A 16,600-nucleotide genomic window follows, 5' to 3' on the forward strand; every position below is an offset into this window, starting at 1 on the left:
AATATAATTAATCATATATATTTTTTTTTTTAATTGTAGATCGTCAAAGAGAGGAGTTGGAGTCCAATTTGGCGGATCTATATACTTCATGTGAGTTTGTCGAAAAAGCTTTGACCCATGGGTCAGAGACTGAAGTTTTACTAGTCAAAAAACAAGTTGGAGAGAGACTTGCAGAGTATGAAACAATGAAAGTTGTCTCCGATCCTTCTGAAAATTCCTACTTGAATTTCATTCACGGTCCTATTGATCCCTTGGAGAGCTCTATTTCGGATTTTGGTCGAGTCATAACCTCATCTGCCCTTCCCTTTCAAGTTTCTGCAATGGGTGAAGGTATTAAACATTGTGTGGTTGGTAAAACGACATGTCTTACCATTGCTTCGAGAGATTGCAGAGGGAATGCCACCTCTGGTCCAGGTGTCGAACAATTTTTATGTGAAGTGATTCCTGTCAATGTGAGTAGTCCTTCAAGTAGAGGTTCTGAGCCCCTTCAATTAACCACAGAGTTGACGGACATGGAAGACGGAACTTATGAGCTTCTTTACACAGTTCCTTTTGAAGGACAATACGAATTAAGTATTCAAATGTTTGGAATGCCAATTAAAAGGAGTCCGTTCAAGGTAATAGATTTATTAATAACCGAACTTTGAATTGTTATTAGCTATTTTATTAATTAGGTATTAGCGGTAAAGGACGATGGAAGTGATCGTTTGATATCAAAGCTTCCTCGAACCATGGGTACACGTCAACGAATAGCTAAACGGCCTTCTTCAGCGAGATCTTTTGGAAGTCAATGCTCAAGGAATAACCCCATTGATGATGACCTATGTATGAGGATAGGATCTCGAGGAAGAGGGAAAGGTGAATTCACAAATCCGCAAGGCGTAGCCGTAACAGCAAGTGGATTCATACTCATTGCAGACTCAAATAATCAGTGTGTACAAGCATTTGATAGTGAAAAAGGTGTATTTCGAACTCGATTTGGCATACGAGGTCGATCTCCCGGTCAACTTCAAAGACCAACGGGTGTAGCAGTTCTTGCAAATGGGAATTATGCAATTGCAGACTACGATAACAAGTGGGTGTCTATTTTTGAGCCAACTGGTAAATTTATTAACAAAATTGGGACTGGTAAACTATTGGGGCCTAAGGGAATAGCAGTCAATAGTGCAGGTCAACTTGTTGTTGTGGACAACAAGGCTTCTTCTATTTTTATATTTCAAACAAACGGAAAACTTGTTCAAAAATTTGGCTCCAGAGGATCTGAACCAGCCAAATTTGCAGGGCCACACTTTGTCGCCATTAATTCAAAAGGCTATATAATCGTGTCAGATTTTCACAACCACTCTATAAAGGTGAGCAATTCTCTCATCAACCTTTTTAATGTAATTTCACATATTAATCCACGTATTTGCATTAATTAGGTGTTCGATTGTCATGGAGACTTCCAATTTTCGTTTGGATCCAATGGTGAGGGTAATGGGCAGTTTAATGCTCCTACAGGAGTCGCCGTGGACGCTCAAGATAACATCCTTGTTGCAGATTGGGGGAATTCTCGTATACAAATATTTGATTCTCAGGGTTCATTTTTGTCCTTCGTTAATACCCTTGCATGTCCACTCTATGGCCCACAAGGACTCTCCATTACTCGCGATGGACTCATTGTTGTGGCGGACTCGGGAAATCATTGTTATAAATTATACAAATATTTACAATAATGAATGAAGGATTTTTTTTTTTGGGGGGGGGTTATTTTGCTTTAATGAGAAATTAATTTAAAGTTTTTTTTGTAAAAAAAAAAAAAACTGGCTGAGATAATATGTAATTACTGTTTTATAAAATTACAAATAATTCATTATAATAAATGTCAAATTCCCCAAAAATAAGGCAATGTTTCATCCGACTACCTCAAAATATGATGAAGTTTAGTAACATGTAAATTTTTGAAATCAAATGATTTTGTTTCCGAAGTACATAATCATGAATTTTGCAACTATTGAAAAAATTGTGGTATACACAAACCTTTAAATAGTCATAATGTCTACAACTGTTATTCAATTTATTTTGAAGACATCTCTAATTGAATTAAATAGATATTAATTTTTAAATAATTGACCTTTTTTTTTCATATGATGAAATAAGTGTTTATATAGTATATTTATATAATGACGTGTAATTCATTAATAATACAATTTCTTTAGAATTAATTACATTCAAAGTTAAAAATTGAATACAATTTGACCAAGATATAGTTTGATCCACAAATTCTAATTCAAAGGGGGCAGGTCATTGCCTTAAAACGAGCAAACAAGTTTAGAATAAAACTCTTTCTTACATATTTTTATTTATGATAGCAAAATTTGAACTAGAGACTTTGGGTTGTGTGTTAAAAATCTACATTTAAACTAAATTTAATCATATTCTGAGTTGTATAGAGTAGAAACCTATGTGTCGATTTGATGTAATGATTTATTATTATATATTTATATATACATTGGGACGTAAAGTTTATGACGGAATCCCGTCCAACCTACTTGCATATCCTCCCTACCTATCCATGATTGAACTTCCACAACTATTTTTCCCTCATCTAAAGTATTCATTCATTTGATAATTATATTTCTGCCAAATAAAAGTAAGACACACAATTATTGATAATCAATTAATTATTATTATTATTCAATATGGAAAATGTGAAAACTCAACCTTACTACTTGTCTAATTAATTAGTGTAAAAGTACTCCTTTTCTTTCTCTCTCTATACATAATTAGTTAATAGCCTAATTCCAATTTACTGAATGGAAACTAAGAATTTACTGACCTTGCATATTATTCTTGAATGCTTTATATATTTCTCATAATACAAAAAGATTATTTTATATAAAACTATCTTCAATACTGTCAGCTATTTCCTCATTCAATTATGTCACCATCCGCCAGTATCTATGCCAGTAATTATTTGTTTAAAAGAGACTCAGGACTTACAAATGTAGTGCAGATCTATTTCAACCCAGACGGGATTGACAGCTGGCTTTATTTACTCTACAAGTCTCAAGTCTACATTCTCAACATGCGGTCGGAATGAATAATCAAGATGATTGTCATATGAGCTATAGGGACTTCTTGATGTACAAGAAGGCCATAGGCACCCTCTATTACTCAAAACCTGACAATATATTAAATTTTTATATACTAAGGGTAAGTCGAATATCTGTCAAAAAATGCAATTACTCCAGAGCATCATTTTCTTTTAATATTTTGCTTCGAGCATTGATTTTTCTCATTTCATAATGTTCTCAGGCATAATGATTGTTTCGAATCCTATCGATTTTTTCCGCGATACTAGCGACGTACATTTGTAAACAAGTTGTGTTGGATGTTAAACATTATTTGATTTATTCCATGAGTAATTTATATTTTTAACCCAGAGTGATTGGGGATTTTGCCAATATGTGCTAGAACTCCATCATCCTGGAAGATTAATTTGCCATCAAGGAAGGTATATGCGACTGTTTAGTTAGCTATAATGTAAGAAACACCAAAATCTTTAGCATGATTGTGCATAGACTTGCTTGGGCTCATCTCAATGATGTTTTGAATTTATCTGCATTGATAATAATTAATGAGTACTTGAGAATAAACTTCCCTTTCAATGTTCCCATACACTATCAACTTATTTTTACATTATAAACAATCCTCTTGGCCAATCAAATAGGGTATGAGCGAACTAAAAATATACATATTGCCCGCAAGGTGGTGTGACGGTATGTATCTTGGTGTTTAAAAAAATGGCGGAGGGTCAGACTCTATGTAACATAAGATTATCATTCATGGAGTTGTGTTATTTTCCCAAAAGATGGCGCCACTCTCTATCGCTTTGTTTACAAGCGAATATAATTAAACAAAGCTCATGACCTATAAGCGTTGACCCACAAGATCTGTCACTTTGATATTATTCCTAGCTCATATAAAAGTGTCTTGTTCACTGATATTCAATAAATACTACATATGTAGTACTTACAACCTCAGAGTTTTGAGTTATGAAATGGGTCAATTTTTTGTTTCCAGTCAGTGGATTACAACCATTAAATACTATATTTTTGGTTAAATGATGTATTCATATTAAATATGTCATTAATTAATAAGGTATACAAAGTGTTAACAAAGCAATTATTATTTTTTTTAAATGATTCATTAATTCAAATATGATAATAATAGTTTTTATTTTCTAAGTAAGTTGTAAAAATCGATACTTTACTGTCTAACCAAATCATATTTTTTTTCATCATTAGTTTGTTGTCTTATAGTTTTGTTATAATTAATTGTTTTGCAGATTTTTTTCAGATGTATTTATCTTTTTTTCATATACCCATGATTATTTTTTTTTGTTTGAACCTTGTATAACAAATGATTATCATTATTATGTATTTTAATTAATTAATATTATTTTGTGTTAAAGTTGCTATATTTTTTTTAGAATGTATGGATATAAAATTAATGAACAGAGAATAAATTAATAATATAATTACATAAATAAAATAGAAACAATGATCCCTAAAAGGTTAATTTGGCATTAAGTCATCCAAGAGTATAAATAACATTTTAGACTATTTCGGCAATCATTTTAAATCTGCATTTAATCACGACTCTCAACCTCGACAGTCAAAAGGGACGTGGAAAAATTTGAAAAAACATATGGTAGTTCGCCTGCTGTATTTTTCTTGTTGCCAGCTGTAAATAATTTTGAAAGAATATTTATTAATTATTAAGTACATTGAATAGATTGTTTTATCCTTCAGTCCCTAATGATGAAATTACGCTAATTCTGAGTTGTATAAAAAATGTCCTAGAAAAGGAGAGCGGCTTTTTCTAGTTGGGAATCTCAACAGACCTTTTAATTTTTGAAAATTTTTGTCATTATTATTTAATTCTTGAAGACACTTATCTTAGTTTTTAAAACAAGGGCATCTCACCTGAAAAGACCAAAACATTCGAATAGTAATAGTTGGGAATGTTAAAAACATTGATGGCGCTTCCAATATATTTAATTTTGTAAATATTTATTGTAATAATAATTAACTATAACCATAATTTAGAAATTTAGAAATGACAATAAGTTAAAGAAGTATTTTTGAACTGATTATTTTATGAAGTATATTAATATTTTTCAATTTAAACATAATTTTATTTAGCCTTTCAAAATATTAATGAGGGATTTAGGAGATTAATATGACTATAATTTAATTAAAGAATCAAAAATTATTGATTCTTATATAGAATAAGATTCGTGAGTATTCTACGAACTTTGGTCCTTTGAATTCTTTCAATTACACAGTTCCCCCAATTGATATAATTTTATGCCTGGATAACATTTTGAAATAGATTTATTTAGTGTGAAAATATATTTTTTATTAAAAAGGATAAAATTAAATAAATTATTTAAATGGTGTGAACACCATTTAAATAGTGTTCACATTTCGATGGACCACCCGGTATAACCTTAGTACAAAGTTTGATCATAATTGATCAGTAACTTTTGCCGTAATCCTGGTAACCAACAAACAGAGGGGGAAAAAAATATCTTCCTCTCTATTTCATTAAGGAGTTGATAAAAAAAACTTTTCAAGGAATATGAATCCTAATAAATCAGGGATTTAAGGTTTATATATTATTTTGGGAAAGATAAAAAACATTTAAGATGTATTACATATTTGATACTACTATTAATATAAAACGAAGAATTTTGATCTGACATGATTCATTTTTGCCTCAGAGCCATTTGTATTAATAAAATATGGACGACGTATGTAATATTTATCCATTTTATTCCAAACACGGGATATACAATATCTTTTTATAGATTAGTTTTGGGTGTGGGTCTGAAAATACTAAGCCGGTCTGACACTATAATTATTTTTCGTAAATTTGTGGATATCAAAAGTTTAAATACCGGCAACAGTGACGCAGGAACCACATGGCCCTTTTTTTGACATACATAAATAAAATCTAGTAAAAATGTCCTGAAGAAAATTGTCAGTACAAAATGTCAATTTGGGAAAATTTCCCTGGAGTAAATTGCCAGTGTGGAAAAATGCCATGAGGAATATTTTCCCGTCATATACAAACAAAATCACAATACCTCGTTTCAAACACACTTTATGCCGTATCAGGGCTACAAAGTATATAGGCCCTGCCAAATATTTCAAAATGAACCCCTGGCACATGGATTAATTGAAGCTAAGGCAAAGACACAAAGCATGTAAAAAAAAAAAAAGCACCACGGCCACTTGTTAAAAGCATATAGAGCCCTTTCTAAAAAAATATCGGGCCTATTGTCTGATTGAGACACCAAGAAGGTCAAAACGTGGCCACTCCAGTAAGCTACTTTTCTTATGTCCAAAACAATGGTTAAAAGATAATTTTGGGTTTTGATTTTACATTGTTTGTTGATAGGGGAAAATACGGTTTAAGCCAAGCAATGGCTTCAAAAGTGTTAGGGAGACTAACAATCCTAACAATAATTTCAAAAAAGTCAACATGCAATGAAAAAAAAAAATGTTTTCTTTGTTAAACCCCGGACTTTTTAGCCAATCTGTTATATTTTATAAATAAAATTGTTAAGTTGGATGCCCAAGACGTCACTAATGTTATGTCGGCCCTAATTTATTCAACCCAGTTTAGTCTTTGGATCATTCCTATGGGTCCTTGAGATCGATGCTTTCAATTCCTCTTAAAAATACCTCTCAATGACGTAACGAAGGTTAATTTTTACCTATTCTATAGACCAAAAAGTGGGACAACATTGGACTGCGTTCCTAAATAAGGAACAATAATAACATTAGTCGTCTCCATTACATAACTCCCCTCCCTTGTAAATCTATTCCAACGATGCTGATCAGGACAATGAAGTAAATTATAAAGCACAACTTATAAATTGAGAAAGGGGAGAAATTCGGGTGCCCAAAGATTGAGACCGAAAAAAATCGGTCAACGATTTGAATACGATTAAATTTAGGTCTACAGTCTGTAATCACAGTATGGACCGAAATATCGGTCCAAATTGTTTCTATAAAAATATCACTTTCGACTGAACTGAAGAAAAATTCGATCTTTGACCGAGTCTCAACACTAGTGTGTATATTAAGCGGCAAAAGTTTGAACGTGTAATTTAATTTAAGAATATAGAATATTAGAGGGATATGTCTGTCCCAAAATGTTAATTTTCGGGATGGTCTGATCTTAAATCCATAGATGTATCGAGAGTGTATAGAAAATTAGTGCTATTAATAAGGATATATAAATATGTCCTGGTATGCGGTAATTTTGTGGTTGCAGCTTGGAAATGATGTTATATTTTCTGAATATGAAATGTATCAGGCAAGTGTCTCGTTCAAACGCCATTTTCTTAATACCTTAATAACAGATTTAAAAATAACATAATGTGTTTGAAATGTGCAACGTGGCAAGCTTTATTTATGTCCGTCTTTGAAAAACTCACAAGAACCTCACAATTTGCAAATAACATAGATTTCACTTTTTCTCTCTCAGTGCGTGTGTGTGTTTGTCCTTCAGTCACAGCCAAACTAACGCATGGATTTTCCTGAAATTTTTCATGTAGGTTTTTAAGGCTCCATAAACGGTTCTGGTAATAATTTTTTTGGCCTTCAAAGCCATGGACTCCGTAAATAGTACTTTTTAGGATTTCATTTATACAACCTGAGGGCCTGGAGTTTACTTGTTTACTATAGACGAGATCTCTACGCCCCCTTGTTGCTATGGATGTTGTATTAGTTTGCTCTTGCTATTATCACGTTGATACCTCACCAAGACAAACATGGACATTATATTTTGTCGTTAACCGTCGATTTTTCTCAATTCCAGTCTAACTCCAACAAGGACATATACTTATACGAGGGTCGTTTGAAAAGTCCATTGAAAGTCCGATAGGTGGCATGTATGGTACCTATCGAGGTTATTTTTATTTAGTAATCTAAAATTTATCTTGGAAGAACCCACCCAAATTTTCAGCCAGATCAGTCAATTTCTTTTCGTTTGACATTCGTTTGAATCAAGGAGTCGACAGGAACGATTATGGTATCTGTCTTTTGGATTCGCAAACAATAACTCTCATCGACAGTCTGAAAAAGGGTAAAAAAATTAATAGAAATGAGGTTCCAACTTGAGATGCCCAAAATACTAGCAATCTCACAGAGCTTCACTCTTCTGTCATCCATCACCATTTCATGGATCTCATCAATGAGTTCTGGAGTAGTAACCTCAACAGGGCGCCTAGAACGTTCAGGGTTACTTGTGCCCATATGACCGCTCCGAAAATTCTGTTCTAATCGAAGGTTCAGAGTCCCCATAATGTTTACCAAGATTATTTTTAGTCTCCTGAGGTGTTTTTCCTTTCATAAAGAAAACATCTGCTCGATTCAAAGGCATGTCAAAACTGATCTGTCTGATACTTGGTTTGTGTTCTTCCTAGAGATTAGGGTCATCTCTCTGACTTTGCACGGACTTTTCAAACGACCCTCTTAACAACTCCACAATAAACCTTAGGGTCACCTTTTGTCTTTCACTCATTAGTGATTACTGAATACTTGTATATAATATACTCATAAAATCGATAATTGTTTTATCCTTTTATTGTCTATGAAAATAAAAAGAGTTTTGACCCATAAGGCCAATATTTTGACCTCGAATAAAGAAAGTATGTTCATTTTCAATTTTACTCAAATTTTTTGATGTTGATTTCTAATATATTATAAACATATAGAATAAGTTTTTAGAGAAGCCTTCGATTCCACTTATTTACTAGAAATTTACTCTACCTACGCACATATTTTCATATGTAGTATTTAAGGGAAATCGAATGGGTATAAATCTACAAAGTTACTCTTCGTCTTTCATGCACCATGGACTACTTTATACTTATTGTTTTCTCTTCAAGAATTAAAAAAATATAAAAACAGGTCGGGAAAATAAAAAATGATATCCAGGTATCAATTGAAAAAAGAGCACGATATTCATTTTTTTTTAACGTGTCTCTATGACCATTAACATTTATAAAAATCCGTTGTATTTTTTAGCTAGTCGGTTCCCTGAGGATTTCCTTGTTTATATCCTTTTTTCCTTCCTCTCTTGTCACAGCTGATTCTAGCTGATCTAATGAAACCCTGTGAGCCTTATTCTTTCACTTCCCCGTAACATTATTCAAATTGTTAGGGTTACCATGCTGATTTTCAGTTCCTTTTTTTAACATACCCATTCTATACTGGATTTTCATTATAAATCATTACTTTCGCTCCCACCTTCTTCTCACACTTTAAAGAAATCACACCCTAGCTGAAGGTAACAACATGTTCTTTCAACATATACATATATGTTTAAGGCAATGCAAAATATCTAATGATGGATTTCAAAGGTTAATTACTTTATATCTATAGGCGTACCTATTTGCATTTATAACTATTAATTAATCATTCATATGCTAAATTTATCTATGTGCATTTATTTTGCTTAGAATCTAAGTTTTGTCTCAACCATAATTACTTATACAAACATTATAAGATGTAGTCTCAGGGGAATTCAATAGTTGAAATAATTTTTTAATTTATGAATGCATTAATAACCAAGCGTCTCAATGACGTCACCAGAAATAGAAAGGGATATATTCATTTAATATATCTGCTCTGCCTTCCCAGCCATTTTCTTGTTGCCCACCCTTGTTCTACTAACATTGGCTTGTGCACCCTTTATATTGCAAGTTTGAAGGCGCCACATTGCTCAGTATTTGATTGGCAGCCATCAATAGTGAGCGTTGTTAATGAATTTGTGAAGAAAATGGAGTATTGCTTAGAATAATACATAGGCTTTGATAGTCAAAGTAGAGATATCATACAAATAGTCCGTTCTTAAGTCTTTCACATTAAGCTGACGTCAAAGCAATTTACAAATTATTCTTCCGCCCTAATAATTATTTGATTTATTATTTCTCTATGGGAATGATATATGTATTATTAAATAATATAGTTTATTTTAAAAAGAAATGAATCAAATTTCATGACATTTTGAAACATTCAAGATGACTTTGATGTGGATGGAATTATTGGCAAAACATCTCTATGTTTTACAAGGACTCCCCATGATGTATTTTTCTTTTTGAAAGAACGCATTTAATTTATAAAGGAATTTGCCAGGAATATGTATGTAAATATTATATTGCTAGAGTTAGAATCCGACATTGTCAAATTATTATGCGCCAAGGAACAAACACACTTTGCTCATAGTAAAATGGAAGATAATTCCCCAAGAAATCCTCAATGGCACTTCCTGTTTGTGATGTTATGACCTCAAGAATGCAGGAATCATAAGAACAGTTTAAAACAGCAGTTGTAATGTGATGCAAAGAGCCAATTAGTACTTTAGAAGACTCTAGAGTTCTACATATCTTTGCTTCGCACGCACATGCACGCTGCTAAACCTCAATTAAAGTCACGGACATGGATTTTATTTGATATACTGTAGTTTCCTTCCTTCTTTTTTAATACAAAATTTAGCTACACACGATCGTTGTTCAAAATGAGTCATCAACTGGGGGTGTCCGTAGGGGAGGCAGGAGGGGAAGTAATCCTTCCCCCCTCTAAATTATTCAGCATATATATCATCATTATTATATATGTGAAGTATTAAGCCAAAATACATTTTAAACTCTAACACCGCCGCGTTTCTAGGAACCAAAGAACCCTTCTAATATGCTATGATACACCCCAGTCCGCGGGTTTTTCAGGTGAACTTCTGGGTACAAGACAAGTTAAACATCTCTGACCCCCTTCACTGAGCATCCAGGAACTTCCTAATATCCCAAAGTACATTTTGGCTCACAAATTGCCAGGCCAAATTACTGGGCCTCAAGGCGGTTGAAACTAATGCTCATCCTGAATTTCTAAGCACCAATAACCCCTTTCAATATTCTAAAATACACACACACCACGTGTTGTGGGCTTCTGGTCCCTGAACCAGGTTAAATTCTTGTGCAACCACTTTTCTGAGCATAAAAGAACCCCTATAATATCCAAAATACACCTCCGGCCCTCAGGTTGTATAGGTGAAATGCAAAAAATGCTATTTTATGGAGTTTTTGTCTACTCACAGGCTCGAGTCTCAAAAGCGAAGGGACAAATTGAAGAAGAAAAAAAACAAATGGTAGCTAGTCCTCCCTATTTTTCTTGTTGCCAACTATTAATTATTATTTAGTTACTATATATATTGAAATGATAATTTTATCAATGTACAAATTAATGATCAAGTATGAAATGAAACAAATTATAGAAGAGGTTTCTATATTTATATAACTGAATATGAAAACCAAAATTATAGTTTTTTTGAGCTCATAACACGTAGAGTCAGCTGCCTAATCATACAAGAGTCAACTGATGAAAACAGTTGAAAGAGAATCATGATATTTAGTACTCGAACCTTGACTAAATATATCATGGGGTTTGGACCCAGATTTGAAGTACCTGAGCACAGTGTAAGTAAACGTGTATTGTCCCAAAAGATATCAGATCCAAGCCAGCTACGGGTACTTGAACTTTTACATTTTTATTAAATGTTCCATTAATTGGTCGGATGGAGTTGCACTGATTAAGAATATGTAAATATTATGGTTTTAAATTTACTCCTCTGACCTAGGAATCTTCTTTGAAGTCCGTATACATATAGTATATATCCTTTTTTAGAAACAATCATGTACAAACCTAAGCAGATTGAGTTCAAGAGAATAATTTCTCCTGAGCGCGTTGTCCGTTGAGCTATGATGTTCCACGGCCTTTTTTCTGTTTACTTTCGCCTGATAGGCTGCGAGATACAGTATAAGTAATGGTTTGTCCAATGTTATTATACCAATAATGATACTTTAAAAACGAGTTATTATGTTTTAATAGCAATAAAAATGTTTATTTTATTGCTTTAGGATTCATTAAAGATGTAAAAATAGTCCTGATTCTAACTTGGGGCTAAAGAGTCAAAATTCGAGAAAAGTAACGGTAAAATTTGGATTTTTCATCTGATTCCAAAATTTACTAGAATATATACATCTATTTCTTATGAATTCGTAACTGTACGGACTTGGACTCTACCTGGACTTGACAACTATATGAAAATGGACTCAAATTTGGTTCTGGAGCATTGTATGATAGTGTGGCGGAAATATTCATTCAATTCCATTCCATCATAGAATCAGGAATTGTTAATTGAATATTTCCTTCTCATTAATTCATTTGCTCAGTAAAGAGTGAAATTTTCCTCTTCATGTTGAATTAGTTATTTAAGTGGAAAATATTTTAGAAAACGTTTGAAATGGCTATAAATTGACTGATTTCTTCTTATATTAAATGGATATTTATTTAATAATGTAATTTTTTTGAGATAATTATAATTATAGATTATTGGTGTTGTCACGATATTGAAAATGTAAACCATTCCAAAATTTTGACATGACCGAATTTGATGAAAAAACTATCCTATAGAACAATCTTTACTACATGATGTCAACATCAATCAATCCTCAATAATTCTTCATTATTAATTAAGAATAATGGCAAAGTACAAGGGTCGTTTGAAAAATCCGTGCAAAATTGAGAAATGGCACTACTGGAACGTATTGAGGTTATGTGTAGTTAGTAGCATCTACTGGAAGAACACAACCAACTTTCAACCGGAAAGATTATGGCGACTGTCTTTTGGACTTCACTCTTCTGTCATCCATCACCATGTAATGGATTTTATCAGTGATTGCTGGATTAGTAACCTCAACAGGTCTTCCAGAATATTCAGCGCTACTTGTGCCCATATGGCCGCTCCAAACATTTTGAAACCACTTATAAACTGTTCTAATCGAAGGTGCAGAGTCCCCATAATGTTTATCAAGCTTCTTTTTAGTCTCCTGAGGCTTTTTGCTTTTTATAAAGTAATGTTTAGTCAACACACAAAATACAGTTTCGTCCATTTTTGGAAAATCACTCCACTTCCTCGATTCAAACGAATGTGAAACAGAAAGAAATAGACTGATCTGGCTGAAAGTTGGTGGTGTTCTTCAAAGAGATGCTACTAACTAAACATTACCTCGATACGCGCCATTAGTGCAATCTCTTGGGCTTTGCATGGATATTTCAAACAACCCTCGTATTTTTGTGCACAAAATACATATAATTAAATGTTCCGTCAGCATATCCAAAAGAACGACTATCAAAATGGCCGAACTGGACCCGGAGGAGTTAAAGAAAACAGACAGGGCAATGCCCTCACGTCTATGAGGACCCATGCAAGAGATCTCGAGGATTCAATACAGACTGTCCAGAGAGCTATCAAAAAAAGTGGATGCAAAGAACCTTGTGAGTGTGGAGAGGCCCCTTTTGACACCAGCAATGGAAGAAACCCATCTCCTCTGTTGAAAGAATATTTTGGACTTTCTCGATATATCTTTTGGCCCCTTACAGCCCTGATGCCAACATCTTCGACTAAACATTTTGGTTTCATGTCGAGGGAAATGCCTGCAGTGTCCGTCTTTCAAATGCCGAATCCCTCAAAGCCACTGTCAGTCAGCACTGAGAACTACATCTGCAGTGGGTTCCAGGCCTTCCACCACCACATGGAAGCCATCATTGCTGCTACAGGTGGCTACATTAATGGTTAAAAGAGCTCAGACACACATCTATTTATAGTATTAATTTTGTTGGAATTATGTTGTTAATTAATAAATTATATCTAGTTGAATTTTAAAATTTTAAGTGTTCAGATATTAATGGAGCCTTTGGTAAGTACTAGAGCTGATTAAATAAGAAGAAATAAAGTTGAGCGAACTTTATAAGTTTTTAGGACTGATATGTAGGACGGAACTGGACCGGACCAAGACTGAACTAGAAGGGACTGCAGTCTCCAGTCCAAAATAAGGACGTACTCATCACCATTTTACACATTCAATCTGAAACTTCAGTAACTACTGTATAAATATCAAATCCTAAACAAAGAAATACCATATAAATGATCCTTAATAGAATTACTCAAGGCTGCCAAAAAATAGCCCATAAAAAAGGTCTAAAATAAGAATGACGAAACTCTCAAGGATATTTTTTTCTCTATTTCAATGCTTGAAGAACATGTAAGTTTTGTATAGATTTTTTTTTATAGAACTTTATATTATCTGATTTGCTTCGCTTCATGGATTCAATAAGTTGAGGCATAGTATTCATTAAATAGGGTTTGAAAATCCTTCAGAGGCTTTGTGGATGATGCGACTATAAAATAGATTATTATTGTTCGGTATATAAAGATACCGGATTAATGACGCTTTTAAAATAGTACTATACTAAGCTTGATCAATAATATTGTCCATTCCAGGAGATTAAAAACAGTTTTGCCTGAAAGCCAGACCAATAAATAAGTCCCATGTATTATGTGTTAGGAAACACCATTGAAAAAATAGATCGGGGATTATTTGCAGTGTGGAAAATTCTCCTTCTTTTGTTTAATTAAGCAGTGGTGCTCGGCGTTGTCTGGAGTTCTTAGGTGTTCCGAACAGACACACTTTGCTTTATTTTTTATAGAAGATGACTCCCCAACGAATTCACAGGGTTACTCTCCGTTTTTTAATGGCACATTCACATGCAGTTACTCAATGCTTAGAGGTTCTCTAGTCAAGAATGAAGGAATAATTATTCCAGCTTGAGAAGAAAAAAATATGATGGTAACTAGTGTTGTGTTGTGTCCTTATTTAGAAGGAAGGACTGCTGCCCAGTCCAATCACTCTTGTCGGTCATTAAAGAAGCTTAAATTGATCTCTCGTAGCATCATTACATTTAGGATGTTTTCATTTTGTAATTATTTAGTATTATAATCAAATATATTATATAATTAAGTAAAAAATAGAATTTATTCGTTATATTTTTGTATTAAAATGAAAAGATGAATATTTTTTGCAATATCTGTGCAATGCTCTGAATACATATCTCATATATGTTATCTGGCTTAATAAACCATCAACAATTTTAGTAAAAAGTCCAAGGACCTAAGATCAAATAATAAAAGATAAGAGCCTCAGCAAATTAAAAAAAACACTGTTCAAGTTGCCAACAACAACAAAGGAAAAAAAAAATCTTTTTTCCTCGTTTTTTGTTCCATGGGAGAATTATAAAAAAAAACTTTTGTTCAACAAATGTCTATCAAAATTATTTAATGCAAATTAACTAAAAATGTCTTCTTAGTATATAAATTTACTAGGTAAATTGTTTTTGCACTTTTTCATAATTTAATTAAGATGTTCGACCAAAAGATTACCTCAGAGGGCAATGCAACTTTTCTGCACAAGGTTTAATCGAAATTTGAAAAAAGCTAAAAAACAAACCGCCTTAATGTGCAACCCTATTTAAAATTAAATTTACACCCCGTAAGGCACTGCTATTATTATTAATACATGTCAATCTCAGCAACAATTGAAAACAAATTGTTACAAATATATTTCAAGGTGCCTTGGCTCATTATCCAAAAGCTACATCCATTCATACATAGAACCATTTTAATGAAGATTAAAGCCTTTTCTTGGATCTCTACATATACTTAATTGTGATTATTTGATCATTGATGCATAGAGACTCACTCTTTCCAAATATGGAATGGTTCATAATATGATTCATTCAATTCAAGGACTTTATCATAAATACATAATTCACAATGTATCTAAGTCAATCCTCAGCCGTTTAAGGAAAGACGGAGGGGAAATGAAAACGACATATTTTGTTGTAATACAATTTTACTTGAAGTATGATAAATAAATCAACTCAAACAAAGAGATAAATGAGTCACTTTTCTCTACTTTCCACATCAAATTAATTATCTTCATTTGGAGAGTAGGAGAAAACATTATTTCCTTTTTTTAAAAGGCAGTAAAACGTTTTGTTTATCCTTCAAAATTAGGTTTTTTAATTTAATCACTTTATAGAGTAAACTCTCCATAACACTTCTCAAGCCATTGCTTAGCTCAAACGGTATTTTTTCCCTTAAAAAAAAACTGCCTAATTGAAACCTAAAATTGATTTATATCCATTGCTTTGGAAATAACAAACGTAGCGCCACACTTCGTACAATAACTCACAAAAAGAACAAACTCTCATGAAATGTTGACAGCTGTCTTTTGAACGTTGGCACACACTGAAAACCAGCAGATCATACTATTTTCAACTATGACAATTTAGTGTGTTAAAGACGAAGAGTAAGACTAAGGATTTCTTACGTATTTATAAGTATATGTCTTTGTTGAACTCGGAGTAGAATTGAGAATCGTCATTTGAGAAATTAATGTCAATATCATTCTTAGATACAGATATGGGATTTGTGTTTGTTTCCCTCAAGTAAATGCTATTCACAGATAATCAAATAAAATGCTATGACAGCGAACCTGTTATTCTTTCCAACATTCTTCAAATTATTAGAGTAACCACGTTTTTTTCGTTTTCTTACCAGGAGGTCATATTTGTTTTAAATCTATTCATATAACCAGTGGAAACTGGTGACTATCATTCATGGGGGACTGTGTGTCAAAGTG

The 16,600-nt window shown here is 32.9% G+C and overlaps 1 protein-coding gene across 3 annotated transcripts in view; it reads left to right on the forward strand.

Annotated features, from left to right (window-relative positions):
* Window positions 1–4,536, forward strand: part of LOC121119661 (tripartite motif-containing protein 2) — a 242,673-nt gene extending 238,137 nt beyond the window's left edge. For all 3 annotated transcript variants that reach the window (XM_071889664.1, XM_040714396.2, XM_040714397.2), the window contains 4 exons: window positions 40–617; window positions 675–1,352; window positions 1,422–2,282; window positions 2,352–4,536. In XM_071889664.1, coding sequence (XP_071745765.1) covers window positions 40–617; window positions 675–1,352; window positions 1,422–1,715 — 1,550 coding nt within the window. In that variant the 3' untranslated portion in view covers window positions 1,716–2,282; window positions 2,352–4,536. The remainder of the gene's footprint in view (window positions 1–39; window positions 618–674; window positions 1,353–1,421; window positions 2,283–2,351) is intronic.
* The last annotated feature ends 12,064 nt before the right edge of the window (window positions 4,537–16,600 follow it).

The sequence above is a fragment of the Lepeophtheirus salmonis genome, chromosome 6 (genome assembly GCF_016086655.4).
Source record: "Lepeophtheirus salmonis chromosome 6, UVic_Lsal_1.4, whole genome shotgun sequence".
NCBI lineage: Eukaryota > Metazoa > Arthropoda > Copepoda > Siphonostomatoida > Caligidae > Lepeophtheirus > Lepeophtheirus salmonis.